At 40.7% G+C, this 22722-nt stretch overlaps 1 protein-coding gene across 2 annotated transcripts in view; it reads right to left on the bottom strand.

The window, feature by feature from the left end:
* Positions 1-945: 945 nt before the first annotated feature.
* The window catches only part of COL8A1 (collagen type VIII alpha 1 chain), a 148856-nt gene continuing 127079 nt past the window's right edge, over positions 946-22722 (bottom strand). For both annotated transcript variants that reach the window (XM_026491952.4, XM_044381413.3), the window contains exons 3-4: positions 6585-6915; positions 946-2892 (exon numbers count right to left, since the gene is read on the bottom strand). In XM_026491952.4, coding sequence (XP_026347737.2) covers positions 986-2892; positions 6585-6912 — 2235 coding nt within the window. In that variant the 5' untranslated portion in view covers positions 6913-6915 and the 3' untranslated portion in view covers positions 946-985. The remainder of the gene's footprint in view (positions 2893-6584; positions 6916-22722) is intronic.

Below are 22722 nucleotides of genomic sequence, written 5' to 3' on the forward strand. Positions count from 1 at the left end.
GGTAAAACCTCATTGTAGTCATTTGTATGGGTAGGCAAAGGAGGGGAATTTTTATACACATGTAAACACAATTAAAAACTGCTGTTGATAATGAACATTCCACAAAACTGAAAAGTTACTGTTTTTTTCTTATAACTTCCATGTGTTTATATTAGTTGGGTCACAGTGGAAATTACATGGAAGGAAGAAAAAAAGTTACAGAAAATAAATTGAGAAAAAAGTGAGTCAATTACTGTTCCTGTCTCCCAACTGTTTTTTTTAGTTCCTTTGGGGGCACAGTCTTACGTCCCTCAGATGTCTCATCCAGTGCCAGGCACACAGAATTTACTGAGTAAATTACACGGCAGGCGACTGGCTCACTTGTTCTTTTAGAGACACGAGATACACAATTCTGAGGACTCATGTCGATAAAGGACACAACCTCTGACTGGAGGGAGATAGCTCTTGGACTAAAACCCTACTGCGCCCCCTGACTCCCTCCCACTGGGGCTGTAACACAACAGAACTCCTCCCCCACCTTCCCTGGCAAAACATCTGCCCGAAGACAGAGGAAATTATGCAAGTAAATACGGTATATAATTGTTATCATTGACATTTCCTTAAGCCATATTTCTAAATCTTTAAACAACGTAAGCAAGTGACTTCCATTAGCTATGATCTTTCCTACTGAAATATTTTGACTGATCTGAATAAGCAGGTTATCATGGAAGCATATAACAATACAACAGCTAATATGATTCCAGTGGGTACAACACAAGTGTCAGTACTTGATACATAAATCTATTCCATCATTTTTAATTACAGGCTGCTATGCAGAGCATTAAACATGCATCTTAGTTTTGATGTGTACATGATGGTTTAGATTTTCACTTAAATATAACTTTCCAACTATATAAATGTTTTGAAGCAATTATGTTTTTCATTTGGATTTTTTTCGGTGCATCATTTTCTTTTCTTCCATTAAATCTCTCTTTCTTTTCTTTTTTTACATGGGATACAATAAATATCCTGAAAAGGAGGAATGGACGTACTGTCCAGCATACAGTCCTGCAGCCTGTTCTGAGGGCATCTGGAGGAACACTCGGTCTCCGGGCCTGAGCAGCAGCACCGCACTCCCAGATGCCTGGTCCAGAAAGCCCTTTTTGTACTCATCGTACGTGTACATCATGGGTTCGTTGTTCTTGAACAGAGCAACCCAAACGTTGCCCCCCTTGCAGTGAACGTGGTATGCAAAGTAGTAGACCCCGGGAACCTCGCAGGTGAAGATGCCCGTCTGTGGGTTGTAGTTCTGTCTGCCATTATAGAGCAGTTTGTCAAACTTCACTGGGGCCCCCACAGGTGGGAAAGGTGCAGTCAGCTCAGCTGTAAAGGCAGGCATCTCGTAGGCTGGCCCTCCATTCTTGCCTTTCTTAGCCCCATAGGCATGGGGGGGTTTCACTCCATCAATTCCCAGCCCCATATCTGGCAGATACTCTCCATGGGGCGGTGGTGTAGGGGGCATCACAGCTGGGGGGCCTGGGGGCCCTGGAGGGCCTGGGGGCCCTGGAAGGCCCGGCTGGCCTTGAGGACCAAGGGCGCCAGGCTTCCCCGGGGGCCCATGAAGTCCTGCTACTCCAGGCTTCCCTACTCCAGGGAACCCAGGGGGCCCTGGGATGCCAGGTTCCCCTTTGGGGCCTGGCATTCCAGGTGGTCCAATGGGCCCGCTTGGGCCTGTGATCCCTGGGATGCCTGGAGGGCCCTGTAACCCCTGACCCCCTGGGATTCCTGGTTCTCCCTTTGGTCCCAGAAGCCCTGGAGCACCAGGGAGCCCTGGTAAACCTTTGTGCCCAGCTTCCCCCTTGGGCCCTATGGGACCTGGCAAACCCCTCATGCCAGGGGGCCCTACTTCACCAAGGAAACCCGGCTTTCCTGGGAAGCCCTGAAGCCCTGGCTCACCCTTGGGACCTGGTGGCCCCTGTGGCCCTACAACTCCACCTTCTCCTTTGGGGCCGGGAAAACCAATAGCACCTGGAGGACCCATAGGACCTGGGATTCCAGGCAGGCCTGGCTCTCCTGAGGGACCTCCCATTCCAGGGGCACCTACTGGTCCTTTCTCCCCTCTTGGTCCTAGGGCCCCAGGAAGACCCCCTATGCCCTTTTCACCTTTGGGTCCTGGGAAGCCTGGTTTCCCGATCCCTGGAAGGCCTGGGGGTCCTGGCAGCCCTGGCAGTCCTTGCTCACCTTTGCCACCTGGAAATCCTGGCTGGCCAGGGATTCCATCCTGGCCTGGTTTTCCAACTCCGGGTATCCCAGGAGGTCCTTGAACTCCTGGGACCCCAATAGGGCCTTGGGGTCCAGGTTCCCCTGGAGGACCTGGCTTTCCCAGGGGGCCTTGAGGCCCAGGGAAGCCTGTCACTCCAGGTTTACCCACTCCTGGAAGTCCAACAGGGCCAGGAGGTCCATGCATCCCTGGAGGACCCTTTAGGCCTGGCAAACCTGGCATCCCAAAGCCCTTCTCTCCCTTAGGACCCTGGAGGCCTGGAGGTCCTGGTGGTCCTTTGGGTCCTCGCTCTCCCTTTGCACCTGGTTGCCCTGGTAAACCTGGCCCACCTGGTTTTCCAATGCCAGGAAGTCCATGAGGTCCTGGAGGTCCTTGCGGTCCCGGGATCCCCATGGGCCCGATTTCCCCTTTGGGTCCAATTTCACCTTTTGCCCCGGGCATTCCCATGGCTCCTGGCTTTCCTGGCATTCCAGGCATACCTGGTTTTCCAATTCCTGGATATCCCTGTGGCCCTGGTTTTCCTTTGATTCCAGGTATCCCATGACCTGGTAAGCCGGGGGGCCCGGGTGGTCCTCTTGGGCCAGGCTCTCCACGGGGACCTTGCTCCCCTCGTAAACTGGCTAATGGTATTTCTATTGGGAGAGAGGGGACAGAGAGAGCAGGAGAGGGAGGAGGGGAGGGAGAGGAAAAAAAAGAGAGAAAAATGAGTATTATTCTTCAAGGAAGTCATGACGATCATTATTTAGTTCTTTTTTTAATTTTTTTTTATTTAATAATAATCTTTTATTATGTTATGTCAGTCACCATACAGTATATCCTTAGTTTTTGATGTAATGTTCCATGTAGTTCTGACACCTTAGTCTATTACTTATCGAGAGGAAAGACTAGGAATAATGTGTTCCTCTTCCAGGACTATGTTATCAGTACTTAAAGAACAATCAAGCTAATAATTGCTTTGTTATGTTTGAAATACTGTTTTGAGAACTGATACCTGTGGCTGCTTTTATCAGCATTGGTTAAGCAAAAAGCTACAAAGTAATGAAAAAATATTTTTCCAAAATTCAAAACTCTGTTTTGTTATGGTATGTTCACTATGGAAATTTTGGAAAATTCAGAAAAGGATAAAGAAAAATCAAAGTTGCCTATAATCACTTGACATTTTTATGTATCTCCGTCTCATGTGTTCTAGGTGTGTGTATGTGTGTTTGCTTGCGCGCACGTGTGTGTGTGTAAATAATGGAGTCATTCTCCATTTTTATTTTTTTATTACTTTTTCTACTTACTGCTATATTTGTCCATGTCCTTGATTTTTTTAAATAATAATTTGTGGCTAAATAATATTTCCTCTTGTGTTGAAATACAGTATGATGTATTAGGGAGAGTAATTATCATGTGGATTCAGGGAAGAATAGAAGTGTTTTATCTCATATGTAGTTTAATAACATCTTCCACATGGGGCGCCTGGGTGGCTCAGTTGGTTGAGCCACCCACCCTTGATTTCAGTTCAGGTCATAATCTCAGGGTTGTGGGATCAAGCCCCATGTAGGGCTCTACACTCAGCAGGGAGTCTGCTTGAGATTCTCTCCCTCTCCCTCTGCTCCTCCCCAGCATGCATGTGCACATGTATGCACTCTCTCTCCCTTCAAATAAATAAATAAATCTTAAAAAAAAAAAACAAAAAAACATCTTTTGCATCTGTCCTCTGGTGCTTAGTTTCTTTAATGTGCTATAGGATTTCCTAAGTCTCATATGAATTCAAATTTTTAATAAATTATTTCTCATTTGCAAAAAGGTTTCAAACAGGAGAAGTGAATAAGATACTTTAGGCTGACAAGCAGTGTGGAGAAGGAATTGAGCTGGGAGAAGCAGCAAGTTCTTCTTGGCCTTGAAATGAGGTCTGAACTGGGCCACTGTCTCTGCTTGCCTCTCTGTGCAGCAAGGCTAGTATGGCCACACTACAAGATTAGTTAATAGATGTGAAAGACGTATGCTTTCACAAATCGTTATCAAAATACGAAGCACATCTCTGTTGTGATGATTATGCTGTGCCTTTCAGAGCAACACAACTCCGGATCTTCTACACTACTAAAATGGAACATAAATGAAATTTATGGTCTCAAAGTTTTTTTTTAACCAGCAGTCGCATCTTAATGCTGACCATTATATTTTTGACTGAGCTACTGTCAGGGAACAAAATAGAACTGTAAAACTCATATTCTTAGCAAATTCTCTGATTGCAGTCTGGTACCCATCAGAATAAGTACAGGAAGTGCCAAGAGCCAGGCAGGCCGCTTAAGAAAGGAAGGGACACAAAGGGCTGAGATGATACCGTAAGTGGAATATCAGCTCCTGAAGGGAAGAAAATTGGGAATACTTCGTTTATGCTAAGTAGATAGTCTAGTGCTATTAAGACATATTATTTCTAAGCAGTGAACTGTGTAGTACATATTACAATATCAAGAGCGCCTGGGGCAGGGTCATGTCTTACTCATCAGGAATCCTTGGTGTCCAGCACAGTGCCTGGAACATACTCTGTTCTTAGCTGGGGTTTCTTGAATGACCAGCTGTAGCAACTCAAAAATTTTTATGATGCTTTAGTATTTACTTAGCATTTTTACTTACCTATGCCATTGATTTTCTCAACAAATCTTACTTTACAGACAAAGAAAAGTAGTTTCAGAGAGGTGTTTTTTTTTTTTTAATTGAAATATGGTTGACATACAATATTATATTATTTTCAGGTCTTTCATTTCTGGCCTCTAGGCCTCTTAGCACCAAATCCACTAGTACCCAGAAGTAGAGCTTCCTGCTTTTTCAGGGACCAGTGGGAATGGCCTCTACTTCCTCAAAGGGAATTGTTATGCTGATGCAGTTTCTTTCCTACAAATGCTAGGTTTCTTAGGAATCCCCGTGAACCTCATGAAGTTTTAAGAAAGTGTCTTTCACAGTGATAAGTATTTTGTAGGTGTTGAATAACTAATGAATATGGCTGGAAGGCAATGGGAAAAATTTTCATCCCTACATGCAGTCCTTACTCTTCATAGTGTCCTACCAGTTTATTGATTAACAGGTGTAGTAACTTAATTAAAGTGCTCTAAAAAACACAGTATTTATCCAGCACCTAGTTCACCAAGTGCTTATATATATATTTTAAACACAATAGCTCCTTAACAACATTACTCTCTCAGTTCAGAATACTGACTAGTCACCTTTTTTTATTTTGAGTTTTCCAAAGATTTATTGAAGCAGAAACAAGTTGGCCAGATACTTGTTGGAAAAAAGCAGTGTTAATGGTGTTCAAAAATACCTTTTAAAAGGTATCATAGCACAAGTTTTCTTCGTATACTAGATGATGTTGTAAACTTTTTTCTAAATCTTTTAAGGGTGTGGCTTCTTAAGAACTAGAAGTTATTCCTATTCCAAGTTATCTTGCGCTCCTGATAACCTGCAGAAAAGCACTTGAAAGCTGTTTCTTTAAGATAATGGATTTTTTTTTTTTTTTTTAATTCTTGCTGGTAATATATTGCTGCACTGAGTCGTGTGCAATTTTCACTCAGGGTCATCGTGATGCTGAGAAATTTCATCAATGACCTGTCCATCTCTAGGTTTAACCATCTTAATCAGAAGTGTCCTTTTTGAGTGTCAGCCAGAGGGAGTGAATCCAGATTGGTTTCCCTCAGGTTCAGGGAAGAAAAGTTTGGAAGAGGCAGAGCAGTCCTGCTCTCTGATCCTTCCAGCAGCTTCCTGTAGGCTTGTCATCCCTACCCACCCACCTGCTTTAATCCCCCAGCATCTGGCCCAGCTTCTGACACAAAAATAGATACTCATTAAATAGTTGCCAAATGTTAGGATAGATAATGAATAAGGGAATAAAAATATGTTTTGTGCCATTTACTGCTGTTAAAATAATAGAGCACAACATAAAACAGTAATTTTGTTTGTATTTTTAGGTATTGAACTTTTCATAGATAGAGTTTAGAACACAATAAACACTTAATGAATGTCAGCAACACATTCCAAAATAAAAATTTCTAAAATTCAGCATCTCCCCCTTGATCTTACAGTTTCGGATTTTTTTTTTTAAAGATTTTATTTATTTATTTGACAGAGAGAGACAGCCAGCGAGAGAGGGAACACAAGCAGGGGGAGTGGGAGAAGAAGAAGCTGGCTCATAGCGGAGGAGCCTGATGTGGGGCTCGATCCCAGAACGCCAGGATCACGCCCTGAGCTGAAGGCAGACCCTTAATGACTGCGCCACCCAGGCGCCCCAGTTTTGGATTTTGGAAAGCTGCTGTTTCATAACAGCACAGAAATAAGATGTTACCTTTGCCTTTCTTAGGTGCTGCTTCCTTGCCCATTCTTGGCACTGGCTGAATTTCCTTCATATATTGGGGTAGATGTGGATATTCTTTGCCATACTGCACATGGGGCACCTCCTTGCCCATGTTAAGGCCATCTTTGCCCAAAGGCATGTGAGGTACTTGCTGGCCCAGGGGCTGGTATTGTGGAATTTGCGGTGGGATTTGAGGAGGAATTTGTGGTGGCAGCGGCTTGATCCCATAGTAAGCACCGGCCTGAATGAGCCTGATGGAGCCCAGGGAAATGGTAAGCAGCACTCCCAGCAGCTGCAGAGGACCGGGCGGCACAGCCATCACCTGCGGAAGGAAGGAATGCACCAACATGGTGAAAACTGGCAGGCCAAGTGATGAGTTTACTTAGAGAAAGAAGGGGGAGAAAAAGGAAACAATCTTTAACATTAGAACGTCACCCGTGCAAGACAAATGAACGGGAGGAAGATATTACCTCTCAGTAGGAAACAAGCAAGAAACAAGAGTGGGACCTGTCAAATGAAGGCAATTGGTGGGATTATAAGCTATGGGAAATACTGCTGTGTATCCCCAAATATCAATTCTGCTTTCTTCCATAGTATTGGAACTCTTGATTTTTAGCTGGAACAGAGCAGCCCAGAATAAAGACGTTTCAGCCAGTTGTGGCGATGTGACAAAGTTCTGTCCAATTGGACGTAGTTGTAATGGGTACAACTTCTGAAAAGGATCCTAAGAGAGAGTGGCCCCGTTTTCCCTCTTCCTGCCTCCTGCTGGCTGAAATGTGGCTATGTTGCCTGGAAACAGACCAGACACCTGGGACCAGGAAGTGAAATCCGTGCACTGAGCATGGTGGAGTAACAAGCTAGAATAAACCTCAGCCTTTGTACTAAACTTAATCCTAGTGGATAGAGTACGTTTCCAAAAGGAGGCAAACTTGGTGGCAAGTCAGGCTTTGTTAGTACATGCCAAAATTCTATTCTAGGTGGAAACAGTAATTGATAGGCGTTACACTAGGGACTGAAATTTTTCATCTGCCCTTTTATTTGGTGTGGTCGCAAATTAATGTAAGCATTATAGAGTAAGCAAACAACAATAATGAAAACTGCAGAAGTCTTCTGAGTTGGAAAGAAGGTTCTTCATGTGACAGTCCCAAAATATTTAAAAAATCACTATCATAATTATGCACATACAGGAATGCCATTTCGTTCTACTTAAATACTGTAAAGTCGTTAATGTAGAATTTGCCTAATTGGACCTGGAGTGCACTGAAGTTTGTCTTTATACTATTATGAAAGAAAGGAGTTTACAAGGCAAACTAGTTGTATAAATAAAACAATGATGTTTAAACTCACGAAAATAAACTGTACAAGCCCTTTAGTATCATCCTTTGCAATTTAACAGTTAATGGAGTAAATATTAATGGGGTTTATATGTTTATAAAAAACCAATTCGAAAAGACCTCTGGAAATGCCCAGGGCTGAAAACCCAAAAACCCAGGGAACTGCAGTGCTCACAAAGGCCCACTAGAGGGCAAGTGTGGTACACAATGAAGTCTGTTCTCCTGGGTATTGACACCGCATAAAAAGATGCTCCCCACACCTTTTTAAAGGTCTTGATGAAAATCTGAATCCTCAGTGGAGTGTCATCATTATGCTGGAGAAAGAAGTGGCAAAGTTCTCACAATTTTTAATGTAAGAATATTCTGGAGAACTTTGAATAAACTTCTATCTCTAAATAATTTTAATTTCCATTCTGTGAATTTGTTTTCTTTGTTTCTGCCTTACTTAATTCTGGATCATAGTTTTCCACTTCTTAGAAAATATGTGTTGATTTTGCGACATCCTATTCAAGAGTAATGCCAAGAGTGTGAACAGGCTACAGAAGAATTGGTTAATAAAAAGCACCTAAGAAAATATTTAATGCAATCTCCACCACAAAATTCACTGCTTTACAATTTTTCTAAGTATACTAACTAGTCATTTTTCCCCAAAACATCTGTCAGCAAAATGATTTATAAAGCCTTCCCCATTTCATAAATCAGAATAGTCTCAAGAACTGTTTGATTCAAATGTACTCTAAATAATACATGTGCTAGTAGATAGAAGGCAGTTATTTTCTGTCTAAGAATGATTAATTATTATAAACCATTTGGAAAGAGCCACAAAATTAGTACTGATTTATACTCGGTAATAGTCAGTTTTATTTTAGATGGGAAAAGAAGAACATCTGTTGTAAGGACTCACTGATAAATTATTGACTACTTACCAAACACAATGCTAGACCCATCCAGGGATTGCAAAGATAACTACAACATGGTCAATGGGCCCTGCCCCCACAGAGTTTATACTTTTTTAGTAGGCGTGACAGATGTGTAATCTATTAATGAGTAGTGAGGGAGAGCCAGAAAAAAGTACATTTCCCACCCACTTCTGTCCAGTAACTTAACTCCCTTCCTTTGGAAGTAACAACTTTTCCCATTTTCCTCATATGTTTCCGGAGATGTTCTGAGAATAGGCACATATACTACACACACTTTTAAGACACAAATTACATTATGCTATACATACCATTCCTTACTTTGTTCACTCAGAAGACTAGAACTTCAGACCTTATTTCTCAGTTTTGTATATCTGAACAGATCCCTTCAACTTCTTTATTTGTTAAAAATAAGACTCAATTGTTCTCTAAAGTCCTTAACATTCAATGTCTATGTTAATCCATACTAGAAATACATGGTAAAACCTGGTGATGTATAAGCTGGGACTTAATTCCATCTTTGGGGATGACTAAATTTAATTACTAAACCCTAAGGTTGTGGTGATGTCTTTAAGAATAAGCTAGCACCCTTGGCCCTTCACCCTTCCATCAATTCAGTGAATGTGTTGGATTATACTTAATAATCTTTAAACCAGGACAATCTAATGAAACATTGGAAAACTGGAAGGAAGCGAAATGCCTGGGAAGAAAACCAGTTGAATACCAAAGGCCCAGTGGGATCCTACTTTACTACAATTATTTCCTCTTGTAGGCTTGGCCTTTCTTTCCTGAAAACCACCTCCTTAGGTCTGCCATCTGCCTTTTCTCTGGCTCTTTATTTAAATAAACTTTGTTCCGTTTTAACTTGAATATTTATGTAGGGGCCCTGGTTAGAATTTACCGCTTGACTTACCCTTACCAATTTCCCTCTTGTCCCTGAGGATATTTTTGGTGGTCAAAGTGGTGTGGTGGTTCTCCCCAAATCGCTCAAAAGAACGTCAGATTTGTGTAATGCTATACAAACACCTGGCGGGAGGAAGGAGCCTTGGAATTTCTGCTGGGAGAAATGGTGGTAATGGGTTTTCTTGCCTCTTTTTCCTTTTTCTGTGAAGGCAGGACACAATAATGTTGTGAGTTCTAGTCGCTGTTTTCTTAGATTTCTATTTGTTAACGTGTGTGTGTGTGTGTGTGTGTGTGCACTATGCATAAATATAAACAAACATGCATAAACATAAGCATATATGATGTGTGTGGACAATGGATCCTGGCCAGTCAGGGCAACTTAGTGATGGGTTTCATGTCATTATGAGAAAAACCTTATAGAAGAAGCCAAAGACCTGGAGTTGAGTTTAGCTCTGCCATTCACCATATCTATGACTTTGGGCAAATCCCTTGTCTTCACTAAGCCTCAGTTTCCTTCCCTATAAAAGTGCAACTATAAAAAAGAAATTATAATCTTGGCCTCTCCCATAGAGCTGTTCAAGGACACGAATGATAATACGAAATTTTTTGTAAGTTGAGAAGCACCATTCAAATTTAAATTATTATTAATGGAGTGTGACCAAAAAGACAAATCAAAACCAACTGAAATGTCAAAGACTTTCAAAGAAGGATACTAGCCAAAATAAATGTGAGGTTAACTGCAGTAATGATAAACTTAACATGAATAAAACAATAATGGCCATTAAAATGTACTTGTTAAAAATGGCAAAAAAGAACAGCTGAACCAAGGCAGTTATTCATTCTGGTGTCAGAGTCACCAATCCTAATCATTTTGAACAGCCCTAAATGGTTCCCTAAATTTGGAAAGGGCTGCAGAGAGTTTCAGTTTCCTCATGTGACCCCTAATGTATGTAACAGAAGAATGTGATATATATTATTTTAGACGCTCCTCAGCATTTTTATTTGTACATTTATCCCCATGAGATTTTGGCTTGCTGTGCAAAAGAATGTTTAAGTAGTTAAACCTTCAGTTCGTGCCCTAAATCCAACTTTCCCTTTCGCATGGTGCTAACACAGTGCACACATCTGTGTGCGTGCGTGCGTGTGTGCGTGCATATGTGTGTTGTGGACAAGCCTCTCTCATCTGCTGCTGGGCAGCCCCTCATACAGGATGTGTAGTTTCTCAAAGCCTCAGATTATCTGTCCTGAAGCAAGGGGAAGTCAGACAGAATCCTACCCCTGCAATATTCACCAGAATTGTTTTTTTGGCTTTCCCATGCGTCTCAAAGAAGGTTCTGTCCTGTTTGCAGTTCTCAGAGCAATTCATTCATTAGGTGTAGATATGTAAGGAGTGCCTACGAATTGTTACTGTTATGGATACTCGAGAAAGGAGTGAATTAGATGAGATCTTTGATCTTACTGAACTCACATTCCAGTGTGGGGAGACAGGCAATAATAAACGAGTTAAAAATATATTTTACAATTTTAGATGTGAGTGCTATGAAGAAAACATAGCAGGGTGAAGGGCTCGAAAATGACTTGGAGTAGAAGACACTGTTTTGGAAAGGTGTTGGGGAAGACATCTCTGAAAAAGCTAATTTTGGATAGAGATGTGAAAGTTGAAAGGCTTATTTGTCTTTCAAGGCACAATACTAAAAAACCCTAGAAAGTCCTGTTTATCACAATGGCAGTTATAGGTGACTTTCACTAATGTAAACCATTGTTTTAAAAACTTTATTCTTCATCTATGTCTCTCCTCATTTTGACCTCTTTATTCTATTCTTTTTTTCCTGGGGTTTCTTCTTTTTTTCTTTTTAATCTTTCTCCAGACTTCAACCCTACCATGTAAGTTTGCTAGGGCTGTCAAAACCAAGTATCTTAGACTGGATGGTTTAAACAACAGAAATTTATTTTCCCCCAGTTGTGGAGACGAGACATCAGAGATCAAGATGTTGGCGTGGTGGGTTTCTTCTGAGCCCCCTCTCCTTGGCTTGTAGGTGGCCATCTTCTCTCTATGTCTTCACATGAGGTTTCCGCTGTGTTTGTGTCCTTTACAAGGACACCAGTCATGTTCAATCAGGGCCTACCCTACTGACCTCATTTTAACTTAATTTCCTCTTTAAAAAAAAAAATCCCTCTTCAAATACAGTCACATTTGGAAGTACTAGAAGTTAGGACTACAATATATGAATTTGAGGGGGACACAACTCAGCCCATACACCTACCATTCCTCTAGACCAACTCAATTCCTACCTCCTCTGCGAAGTCTTCCCTACCTTTTCGACCATCGTTATCTTCCTTGTCCTATTGAAAATTTAACACAAAACTAAATGCAGCTCATCAACCTTATGTTTTTTCCTATTGTTTTTTGGTCCATTAGACCTCAACATGATTGCAAACTTCCTGAGGACAAGAAAAATATGTGATATTCTTTTGGTTTTCTCAATATTTATTGATAGAGCTTGACAGCCAAAACTCTTAGTGTTTATAGGGGCTTTAGAAGATATCTACTTCAGCTTCACTCTGCATTTAGAATACTGTCTACAACAGTTGCTGACAAAAAGCCCTCATATTTCCTACTTAAATATTAATAATGACAGAAGCATTCATAAAGCAACCTATTACCAGGTTGTACAACTTTTTTTTTTTAAGATTTATTTATTTATTTTAGAGAGAGAAAGAGCATGAGTTGAGGAGGTACAGAGGGGGAGAAAGAGAGAATCTCAAGCAGACACCCCGCTGAACATGGAACCCAATGTGGAGCTTGATCTCACGACCCTGAGATCATGACCTGAGCCGAATGAAGAGTCAGTCACTTAACTGACTGAGCTACACAGGCACCCCAAGTCATACAACTTTTGTTGTTATTTTTATTACCTGAACAGCTGATAGGGGAGACCCATCTTTTCTGATTCTTAAATGACAGTGCACATGTAGCTTACTTTTAGTGGCAAGTGGGAAAGGGAAATTAAAAATATATCCCCAAATTGGCTAAGGCAAAAGAGGAATGGTTACGTGACCTTTCACTATCATTGCAAAAAGCCCACCTTAGGATCATCTAGGGATATGTAACTTTATTGCATAATTGATTAGCATTACAGATATTAACAACTCTAAACTATGTTGACTAGGATATGGTTTTATTGCCCTTTACTATGTCAACCAGTTTTGTATGTAGCTTAGCACCTCAGCATTCTTTTTTACAGCTCATTATGAAAAAAAAAAAACAGGTTTACAATATTTTATTTCAAGCCCACTTTGTCATCATGTTAAATAAAACTTTGACATGTTCACTTGTGAAAGAGAATTGTGTTTTTAACATTTTGAGGATTATGCTTTGATGGGGACACAAAAAATAACCAAAAACCTAAATACAGGCAGTGTTGGATAATATGGAGAAAAACGCAGCCGGAGAGGGTCGGTAAGGACGTAGACGGTTATTATTTGCGGAGATGATGTTCTTTGAAACCCATTTTACTATAGAAACTGAGTCTTCTGTGCTCGAGTGGTCTGGCACGTGGGTTTTAAAGGAAGATAGAAGCAACTCTAAATATTAGAGGATAGAGAAATTCTGGGGGACTCTGGGGGAGATTAAGTGTGAGCAGAGTTGATTGTGACATGGAGAGTTTCAGAAAAGGCGATCTCTAGGGGAGGAGCAGTCAAGCAAAGAAAAACTCATTTCAGACAGGCTTTTTATGTTTATTATAGGATATGGATTGTAAATCCCCTCCTTCATATCCTCAGAGATGAAGAAATCCTAATTGTTCTGAAGAAAACTTAATTCTTTTGTGGGAATGGATTTTGGGGGGTTAGGTGGAAGAATGGTTCAGTGCTGCTCCAGGGTGGCAAGGGGCAAAATTGGTGACTGAATATGAGAAAACCAGAAAACCAGAACCAGAGGACGGCGGGGGAGGTGGGCCAATGAACATAAAAGTTATAATAATATTAGCTATGGTTTTGAGCACTTACTTTATGCCAGCACCATGAACATACTTCAAATACATTACATTATTAATCTTATATCCACTTAATAAGTTTTTTTAATGTTAAACTGAAATGCTATCTCCCATCCTGTATGTATAAAATTGATTATTTTTACTGAAGTTGAAGATGGTTAGATTGCAAGTTAAAATTTTTAAATTCTTATTTGATTACTTTTGGGAGCCGTCATCCAATACATTAGCTGACAAATCTTTCTACTTTGTTTTACAAGATACAGACCTAACTATACTATCACTTTTCTCCATCTTGTCCTCCAAATACCAAGGCTGCCTTTTTAGCTGAAATAAAGAATTTCTCTGTTATATAGGATGTGATCCTGGACCGGATCCCTTTCTTTTAGCTTTTTGGACTATAGGCACAAGCTTGGAAGGTATTCATGAGGTTAGAAAGCCAGTAGCAAGGTGAATATGCTAATATGGAACCTAAAGAACTAAACCTATCAGATGTTGGTCAGTCACTCCAATGAAGGCAGTGGGCAAGATCGTCCCATAAGCACTCATTAGTTTTAATTAATCTGCCCGCTTACATCTATCAGGACTGATATAAATATAAAGCAGCCTGACTTACATGCTTCACTGATGAATCTGATATAACCAAGAGCAGCAAACAACCTCACCTACTAGCTATCAGCAGACAATGACGTCACAGGACCGACAGAGCTTGAGATGTCAATTAGGTTGTGTCCCCACCTCTAGAAATGGGCCATCTACATCACCCTTCTGAAACAAATGACCAACCCCCACATTCCACAAATTCTCCAGAAGAGGAGATTTCACAATATTCCCCAGTAACCGACTGCAGGATTTCATAGACCTACATTTCTTAATATCTAAACTGGATCTTTCTTGCTGAACTTTAAACTCATTTCCTTTTTTCCATTCTCAAAGGAGGTGGGAAACATCTGGAGAATATTTTTCTTAAAATAATAGTTCACATACTCGAAGTCTGCAATTAACTCCTTTGGTCTTTCTAAGTGGAATCATGTCAGCTACCAAATAATTTATAAAATACTTGAGAGGACTCTTAAAAGAGAAAGTTCTAAAGTGGATTCCTTTTTTTGCTTTGTTTTGCTTTTCTCCCCATAACATGACCACATCATTGTTCTCAGAGCATAGAGCACCTAGATTCTAGTTTGGGCCTAAGCCGGGTACTTATCCTGATGAGGCATCGGTTTCCTCATTTGCAGAATGGGAACATTTGCTAGATGACTTCAAGGTCCCCTGTAGTTCTAAAATTCTTTGGTAGCTGTGAGCATGAATAACATCCACACTTCCTAGATTAATGATTTCATGAATGCACATGCTCAAACCTTTTGGATGCCATAAAGCTAATTAATCTCCTACTTCCTGTTATCTTTCAGTATTTCTCTCTCCCTTCTGACAGTTGGAGCTGGAACAGGAAGAGTTTGAATAGCGCCGCCTCCCCGTAAGTATTCCTCTGATTAAATGAGCTGCACCTGACTAGAAACAAAAAAAAAGGACCTCAATAAGAAACGAAATTAAGGGATCAAAATCTGATTTATATTTTTTTTTACCATATTTAAAGATTGAATAAAAATGAAGCTTACTTAGAGAAATCTTCTAAAAGTGGCTACAAATGATTTAAAAAAAAAACTTCTTACAATGTGTAAGCTCGAAAATTCCCTCGGAGTCATTTAGCAAGTATTGATGTATGCCTCGTGTCAGAGAAATGACAAATGAATACAGAGTATGCATCTTGGGAAGGAGAAGTGGGTAGTGAATTGTGTGACATAGTCATGTATTTTGGAGGAACAATGTTCATTATGCAAGAAAAATGGAAGAACCAAAACTTAAAGGCAGTTCTGTAGTAAAGGAGGCTGTGATGAGAGCATCCCAGGAATAATGTCCTCTCCATCCTATGGGCCTGGTAATACGCAGTAAGGTCAGTTCCTTCCTGGTATAGCCCGAGGAGGACTGGTGAGCACTCTGCAGAGCATCTTTCTGTCTTCTCTGTATTACTACAGTTTGTGTGAATCATACAATGTGAACTAAAGCTGTTTTGCAAGGGACAATGTGTGGGGAGGATTCCTCTAATGTAATCCATCGAACTGGACATTGTAAAATTACTTATTTGGAGCAAATGTTTATAATCTATTATGTAAAATAAAAATTTCATGTAACATTTGTTCACTGCAAACACTTTTTTTTCCCCACTGCAAACACTTCGATCTTGCCCCGAACTCTTGTTCAGACCAATGAGATTACAAGTGAATTTCAACCAAGTAGAACTCAGCAATATCCCTGTCACAGGGACAGTTAAAACTTAGTAGTTGTGTTTGCAGTAGTCCTTTGTAAGTAACAAATGAATTGAATAAAGTGATAAAATTATACTTGTTCCCCAAATATCTAAAGGTCCTAGAGAATAGAAAGTTTAAACCAAATTAGGCAAAAAGACAAGAGCACATGACGTGTTCCCTAAATGGCCATCTAGGTGCTAAAGTGTAAGAAGTTGCGGTCCTAGGGCAACCTCTAGATGTGGGAGGGAGGGCCAGGGAGGAGTAGATGGCTTGCTTATGGACTCCAACTTTCTGAGGAAGGCTGTTATGTTAGAAGCTCTTGCCTTTTCTCCTTTTCTATAATTCTGTATGCCTTCTAGATGCTTCACTATTGCTCAGCATCTTAAGAAATGTTGAGAGATTAGGTGAAACTCAAATGAGTTAATGGTTGTTCTTAACAATTAGAAGTTTTGAAAATTGAGAAAGTTGAAATATAAAGAACATTGTGCTCAGTTCCCAGCCAGCATGGGCGTTTCCTAGAAGCAGGAGAGACAGCCCTTTACCACCTTAGATGTTTCTGCCAGTACTTTCCTAGGATGGTTGCAAGGAAGGACCGGAAAGTATGGGCAGATCTTTTTTTTTTTTTCTGTCCCGTTCTGATTGGCACTTAGTACTTCTCTATCAGTATATCCAGAAGATTAAGTGAGCAAGCCAACTTCCTGTGTTAGCATTTTCCTTTTATTCGCAGGCTATTATGGCACTAGATTGTTCATTTTGGTATTTTTATAGGAAACTGTGAAACAAACAAAATTCCTTGAACCAAGGAACAAATCCTAGCCTTTCCCATCTTCCATAATACTGGAATATTTATTAATTAAATTACTCTGTGGTGCGTATGTGTCTTTGTGGGTTTAAAGGCAAGAGTTACAGGGTGTGAGGCAGCCAACTGTTGACCTTTCTTTTTCATTTTTGAGCTGGTTATTTTGGGGGTTCAAGTGTTGAAGTTTAATTTAACTAAAATTGCTCTGAGCCACATAACCTTGGATGACTTAATATTAAAAGTCAAGCCCTAGAATTTCTATCCCACATGGACAAAACATTAAATCAAATCAACAGCACTTGGAAATAAAAATAATTAATTTCTTCCAAAATTGCCCCCTGACCCCCACCCCGAGCTAATTTCTAGTCAAAACAGTAACCCTACTGGAGTTGTGATCTTTAGCCCTGGAAATTTCCAAACTATAAAACAACTAAAAAACTCTCGACAATTTCTTGGTCAGTAAAAATGGGAATTTGTTCTTTCTCTGTTACACAGTTCAAGAGTAGCAGAGATCATTCCACAAGACTGTTCCCAAAAGCAAATTTAAATTAAAAAAAAATTTAGTTCTCAAACTGGGGCTAAGCCTAAAACACCAAGTTGTGATAAATTGTCAGCCACAGAGAGGACCGCCTCTGAAATCCACTGCTTTTCTGCCACAGCTCCATCTCAGTAATTAGCCCACGTGGTAACATCCAGCCCTTTGAACACAGGCAGAGCACTGGAAGCAATGAAACCACAGCTATCTTGGTATTGAAAGTTCCATTTTTCTAAGGGTGGAATTTATTTTGAAGGAGAGAGAGATGGATGTGCTGTCTGGGAGGAAAAATCATAAGGTTTTCACAGTTAATTCACTAAACATTTTTCAGAGCAAATGGCAGTGGAGAGAGGAAAGGACAAAGAATTATGTAATCCATGCCAGTTCTTGGGGATACATCTGGGAAGGAGGCTGGGAGTGGGTAAGAGACTTTTCTTTTTATGACCAAAACTTGCTACAAGGACCAAGAGTTCACAGAAACATGGAACTTCATTGATAAACATGCTTTACAAATGTTATTTCACAGGGCCTACCATGTGTGTAAGGAAACTGAATTGGAGACAAGAGACTTGGGGTGTAGTCACTTCTCTGACATGACACCCTTGTGAGCCTTTCAGAGCCTCCTCTTCCTAACCTATAAAATCAAGAAAATGGATCAGTGGGAGGAGGGGACCCGAGTACCTGGAGAAGCAGGGAGAGAGGGAAGTGAGGGAATTGACTGGCCAGAGTTTGTGATGAACTAGGGAGCACTGCCTCATCCAGCTTTGAACCAAGGCTGCTACTTTTATACCAGATGGTCTCGAACATCTCTCTTGTTCTAAAAGGCTGTATGGGGCTATCCCATGCTTTTATTTGCTTCAATTTTAAGTCCTGGCGTTGCTTCTCTACTCAACATTTGTTGCTTCATTTAATTACTAAAATCAATAATGTTATATTGAAATTTTAGGTGCTACCCTGTTAGTAGCTGGAAATATGCAAAAATAAATGCAAGTCAAACAAAGACCTACTCTCAAGGAGTTTCCAGTCAACTGTTGAAAGTTAGCTCTTGATCTGGTAAGAGTGTCTCACTCAAGACAGAAAAGAGCTTGGATGCAGTGGGTGGGTGGGTAGCATTGGTCGGACACAGGATCCTTGAGGGACACTGTTTAGAACTAAGGGTTGATGAATAAATAGGAATTGTGCAGCAGAAGACAGTGAGTGAAGGGCATTTCATGTCCTTCCTCAAAATTTTCTAAAAGCAGACATTGGCAACTAAAACTGTTAAAGAGCAGCTGTGGGGGTGGAGGGTAATGCTTAAGAGTAGCAACTCTGAGCTAGCCTGCCTGAATTAAATCCCGATTCTATCACTTACTAGCTTTGTGATCTGAGGCAAGTTACTTGACCTTTCTGTGCCTCCATTGCCTCACAATACATTGGGGATGTCGATAACATTACCTCTTTCATGAGATTGCAGAGGAGATAAAGAGAATTGATACACTTAAAGTCCTTAGGATAGTGCCTTGACATAGAAGCACTTTATACCTATTAGCTGTTACTTCAACAAGAAGGAGGAGGAGGAGAAGCAATCGTAGCAGAGGGGATCACAAGCACGTACTCCATGACATTTTGCTTTACTGCTGTCCTGTTTTTGAAGAATTTGGAGGGTGATGACTTTTGTCCTCACTCTGCTCCAGACCTATTATGAAAATTAGTTGAGAGCCTGAAGACATTTGGGTAAAAACGAGTGGATAGCAAGTGTTGTGTCTGAGTTCCCACCTCCCATTGAGGCCTGTGCCCCACCCTCTCGTCACATGGGCACCAGTTCCAATGTTGGATGTCTTCCTGCTTCCCTTCCCTCAGTGGCCTGACCCCTGAGCAGTCTGTTTCTGTACTGACTGCAAAGGGCTTTGGCTTTGAAATTCAGACAGCCTAAGACCCTTCTTGCAGGTGATAGCAGCAGGTTGGCCTTGCAGGAGCAGCTGCAGGGCTAAGCTACATCTCATCGCTGAAGGAAGTAAAATTTGCAAGTGTAATAATAGTTACAGACTTTTAGGTCAGAAAAATAATCAGCTCATGATCACTTTTTTTTAGAAGCTTTTCTATAGATCCGAATAATGACAATATTGCCATAGTTAACACTTATGGAGTATTCACCATATTCTAGGACTTATGTCTAAAAGATTCATGTACCCCACCTCTCATTGCAGACCCAGGAAGCCAAGACCCTGGCTTAATTCAAAACTATATTGAGTTTTGTATCCAAAAAAAAAAAAAAATTCAGTTTAATACACAGGTAGTTTGTAGTTAGTGCAAATGTAACCTCAAACCAAAATACCCAATAAATCCCAAACCGTGTTTAGCTAGAAGCACTTATTTAAATAGAAAGTATTAATTTCCCAAATAATGAAGCAAATCCACAACGTATTTTATTTTGAACAAGGCCTTTTCGTTATAAATTCTGGGAGCTGGTTATGAGGAGGGGAACTCCATATAAGAGCCCTCTCAAGGGTCTGGAGGACTCCAATCAGACTTTTATCTCTGGGAATTCTTTCTGCACCTGGTTTGTAACTGTATACAAAGTAGGCTTTATAAATGTTTGTTGAATGAATATATGATTGGTGCCATATTTCCACCCTTGTCCCCTCCCCTCTTTTTTTAAATTTATTTGAGAGAGAGAATTGAGAGAGAGCCCACAAATGGGGGGAGGGGAGAGGGTGAGGGCAAGGGTGAATCTCAAGCAGACTCATGGGCTGAGCATGGAGCCCGAGGTGGGGCTCGATCTCACGTCCCTGATATCATAACCTGAGCTGAAACCAAGAGTCAGAGCTCTACACCCAGGCGCCCCTGCCCTCCCCTCTTTTCTAATAAAATAAGATCTTAAGTGGTGGGAAGACTGAGTGAAGAACCTGACAGTTTCCAGATACTGAATCAATGTTACTCTTCTCTCTGCCTACTATTTTCATTCTTACGCTCCTGATTTTGTGTCCTGGTGTCCACTGCCAGCTCATGAGAATGGAAAATCCTACACAATAGCCATTTTTCCTTAGAAGTTAATGAGGAATGCTCTTTTTGATTAAAAAAAAACCCAACAACCTTGTAAAGAACAAGGAAAGGTTGGTTGAAGGTAAAATAACCTTGAGATTGGTGATCAGTTTCACTCATTGCAAGATGCTCGTCAGTCTTTCTGTGGCTACTCTGAAGGTCTTAGATTTGGCTTGAGCTGAATGACTGAATGATGGAAGTATTTTTCTGAATGCCAGTCTACACATCCTGTTTAGGACTTTAGACCTGAAGCTAAAATCTCTGAAGTTCTCTCGCTCCATGAAAGCAATCTTTGAGAACCCATTTCCTCATCTGTAAAACTGAGAGTGTTGGACTAAATGACCATTGTTATTACTTTTCAGTCTAAAGACTCACTCTTCTGGGCCCCATCCGACCTAGACCTTTCTCGATCTGTCCTTATCATACCAGAGACCAGGGGGAGGCAGACAATAAGTTGTGAAGTCAGGTATAACATGAAACCTGGTGGGTGGTGAGAAGAGGAGAGATGGGACATTTTACCACTTTCATGTTCATGGGAACCTTGCAACAGCACTTTGCGAAGTTCGTTGGTTCTTTCCCCTGTGACTGCCTCTTTTGTGGGCCACATCTTTGCCATGAATTTCTGTCTTCTTGCTGTGGCAGCCAGCCAAGGACACATTATTGACCACCTGCTCACTTTCTTACACAAGACAACTCCCCAGACTTATTTTCTTTGCTTTCTCCTCCTGCTGGTTTATGGCTTTCCCTTACGTAGCAATAAAACTCTTGGAGAGTCCTCTTAGGGATGAATTAATGCCACTTAAGTATATTTCCGTTAGCTGCCCTTTGATGGTTCTGTTTAAAAATAAAGGGAGAGTTGGGGCAGTTTGGTTCTTATTGAAATTTTCCTTCCCTTTGCTTTAAAGTTACCATTCCTCAGAAACTCTTAGTTACACTCCAAGAGAGCTTTGCTAACAATAAAAAAATGTCTGGGAAATATTATCAAAAGACAAACTTACCATCTTTCAGTATTTTTCCCCCATTGGAAAGGTATTTACATTATAAAGAGGTCCAGCCCAGCCCATGTGAGCTTTCCTCATATTCCTTTAAATCTTTAAATTTATAAATAATAAATAGAAGATGTGTCTGAATTCCAGAAGAGCAGAACATGATCTTGTTCTCCACCCTAATAGCAAACAGATTAAGGATCGGGTGTCATGATCCCATTTCAACTTTGTGTAGTCTGCAATTTATTTTTAATTTTCCCACATTTTATATTTTATTAATTCATCTGAATCTTATATTTAATCTGTGTCTGCTCTGAGCAGAGCATCCTATGAGGTTCAGTTTCCTCTTCTCACAGTCCTAGCCTTGAGAGTTGGAAAAGATGAATAACTGTCCTGAGCTTGACACTTGCCTTTGTGTGGCCTTGGATAAGCCACTCAGCTTCTTGGGGCTTCAGGCTTCCCTGCTCTAAGAGTAATAGAATCTGGATATTGAGAGAAAAGAAATCCCCAGAGACATGGGTTTCAGCTACTGTCATGGAAATTATCACTAGAATAAGCTATTTTCATTTATTCTCTCTTTTGTTTGCTTAAAAAGTGAAGCTAACCAGATAACACACAAGGAGGACTGGGGTTGTGTCACCATGACCCAAGCTCATTCCTACATACCACTTCAGTTTTCTTGTTCATGCCATTCACAAACATTTTTTGAACCCCTATGCTAGCAACTGTGGAGGATTCAAACATTACTAAGATGTCACTTCTGCCTCAATGCCAATGCAAGGCAAAGACCAATGTGTAAAAAAGAGATGAACTGGTCCTGCTTCCTTCCTTCCTTCCTTTCCTTTGTTTCTTCCTGGCATTGTCTCCCCCTTTTCTCTCACATCTGTTCCCTTTTCCTTGTCCTTTCCCAACTCTAGCCATAATTCCTTCGTTCTTTTCCAGGTTTTTGAGTTCACTTGGAGTTTATAACCTCTTCAGCCCATTTTGAACCTGAGCCCAAATAAAAACTAATGTCTTCAAAGGCCACAGTGGGGTACATAGATCAAATCATCTTCCTTCCTCTCCGGATTCAAGGGCAGACATCTTATAAGCAAAGAAGAAGTGTCAATGTGGTATCATTAGGGTGGCATTAAAAAGCATCCATCCTACCTAGAACCAAAATACCTGCTAAGTGCCTGAAGTTTCTGTTAAAGTTTCAGAATCTGGGAAATATATATTCCGAAGATTTTTTTTTTTTTTTTAAAACAAGTGACTGATTAATAAAGGAGAACAGGGCCCAGGGACTTAGGACTCGGGAATTTAGGAGAATGGGACCTGGGGCCATGTAAGGGGTCTG

Source organism: Ursus arctos, unplaced genomic scaffold (genome assembly GCF_023065955.2).
Source record: "Ursus arctos isolate Adak ecotype North America unplaced genomic scaffold, UrsArc2.0 scaffold_4, whole genome shotgun sequence".
Taxonomy (NCBI): Eukaryota; Metazoa; Chordata; class Mammalia; order Carnivora; family Ursidae; genus Ursus; species Ursus arctos.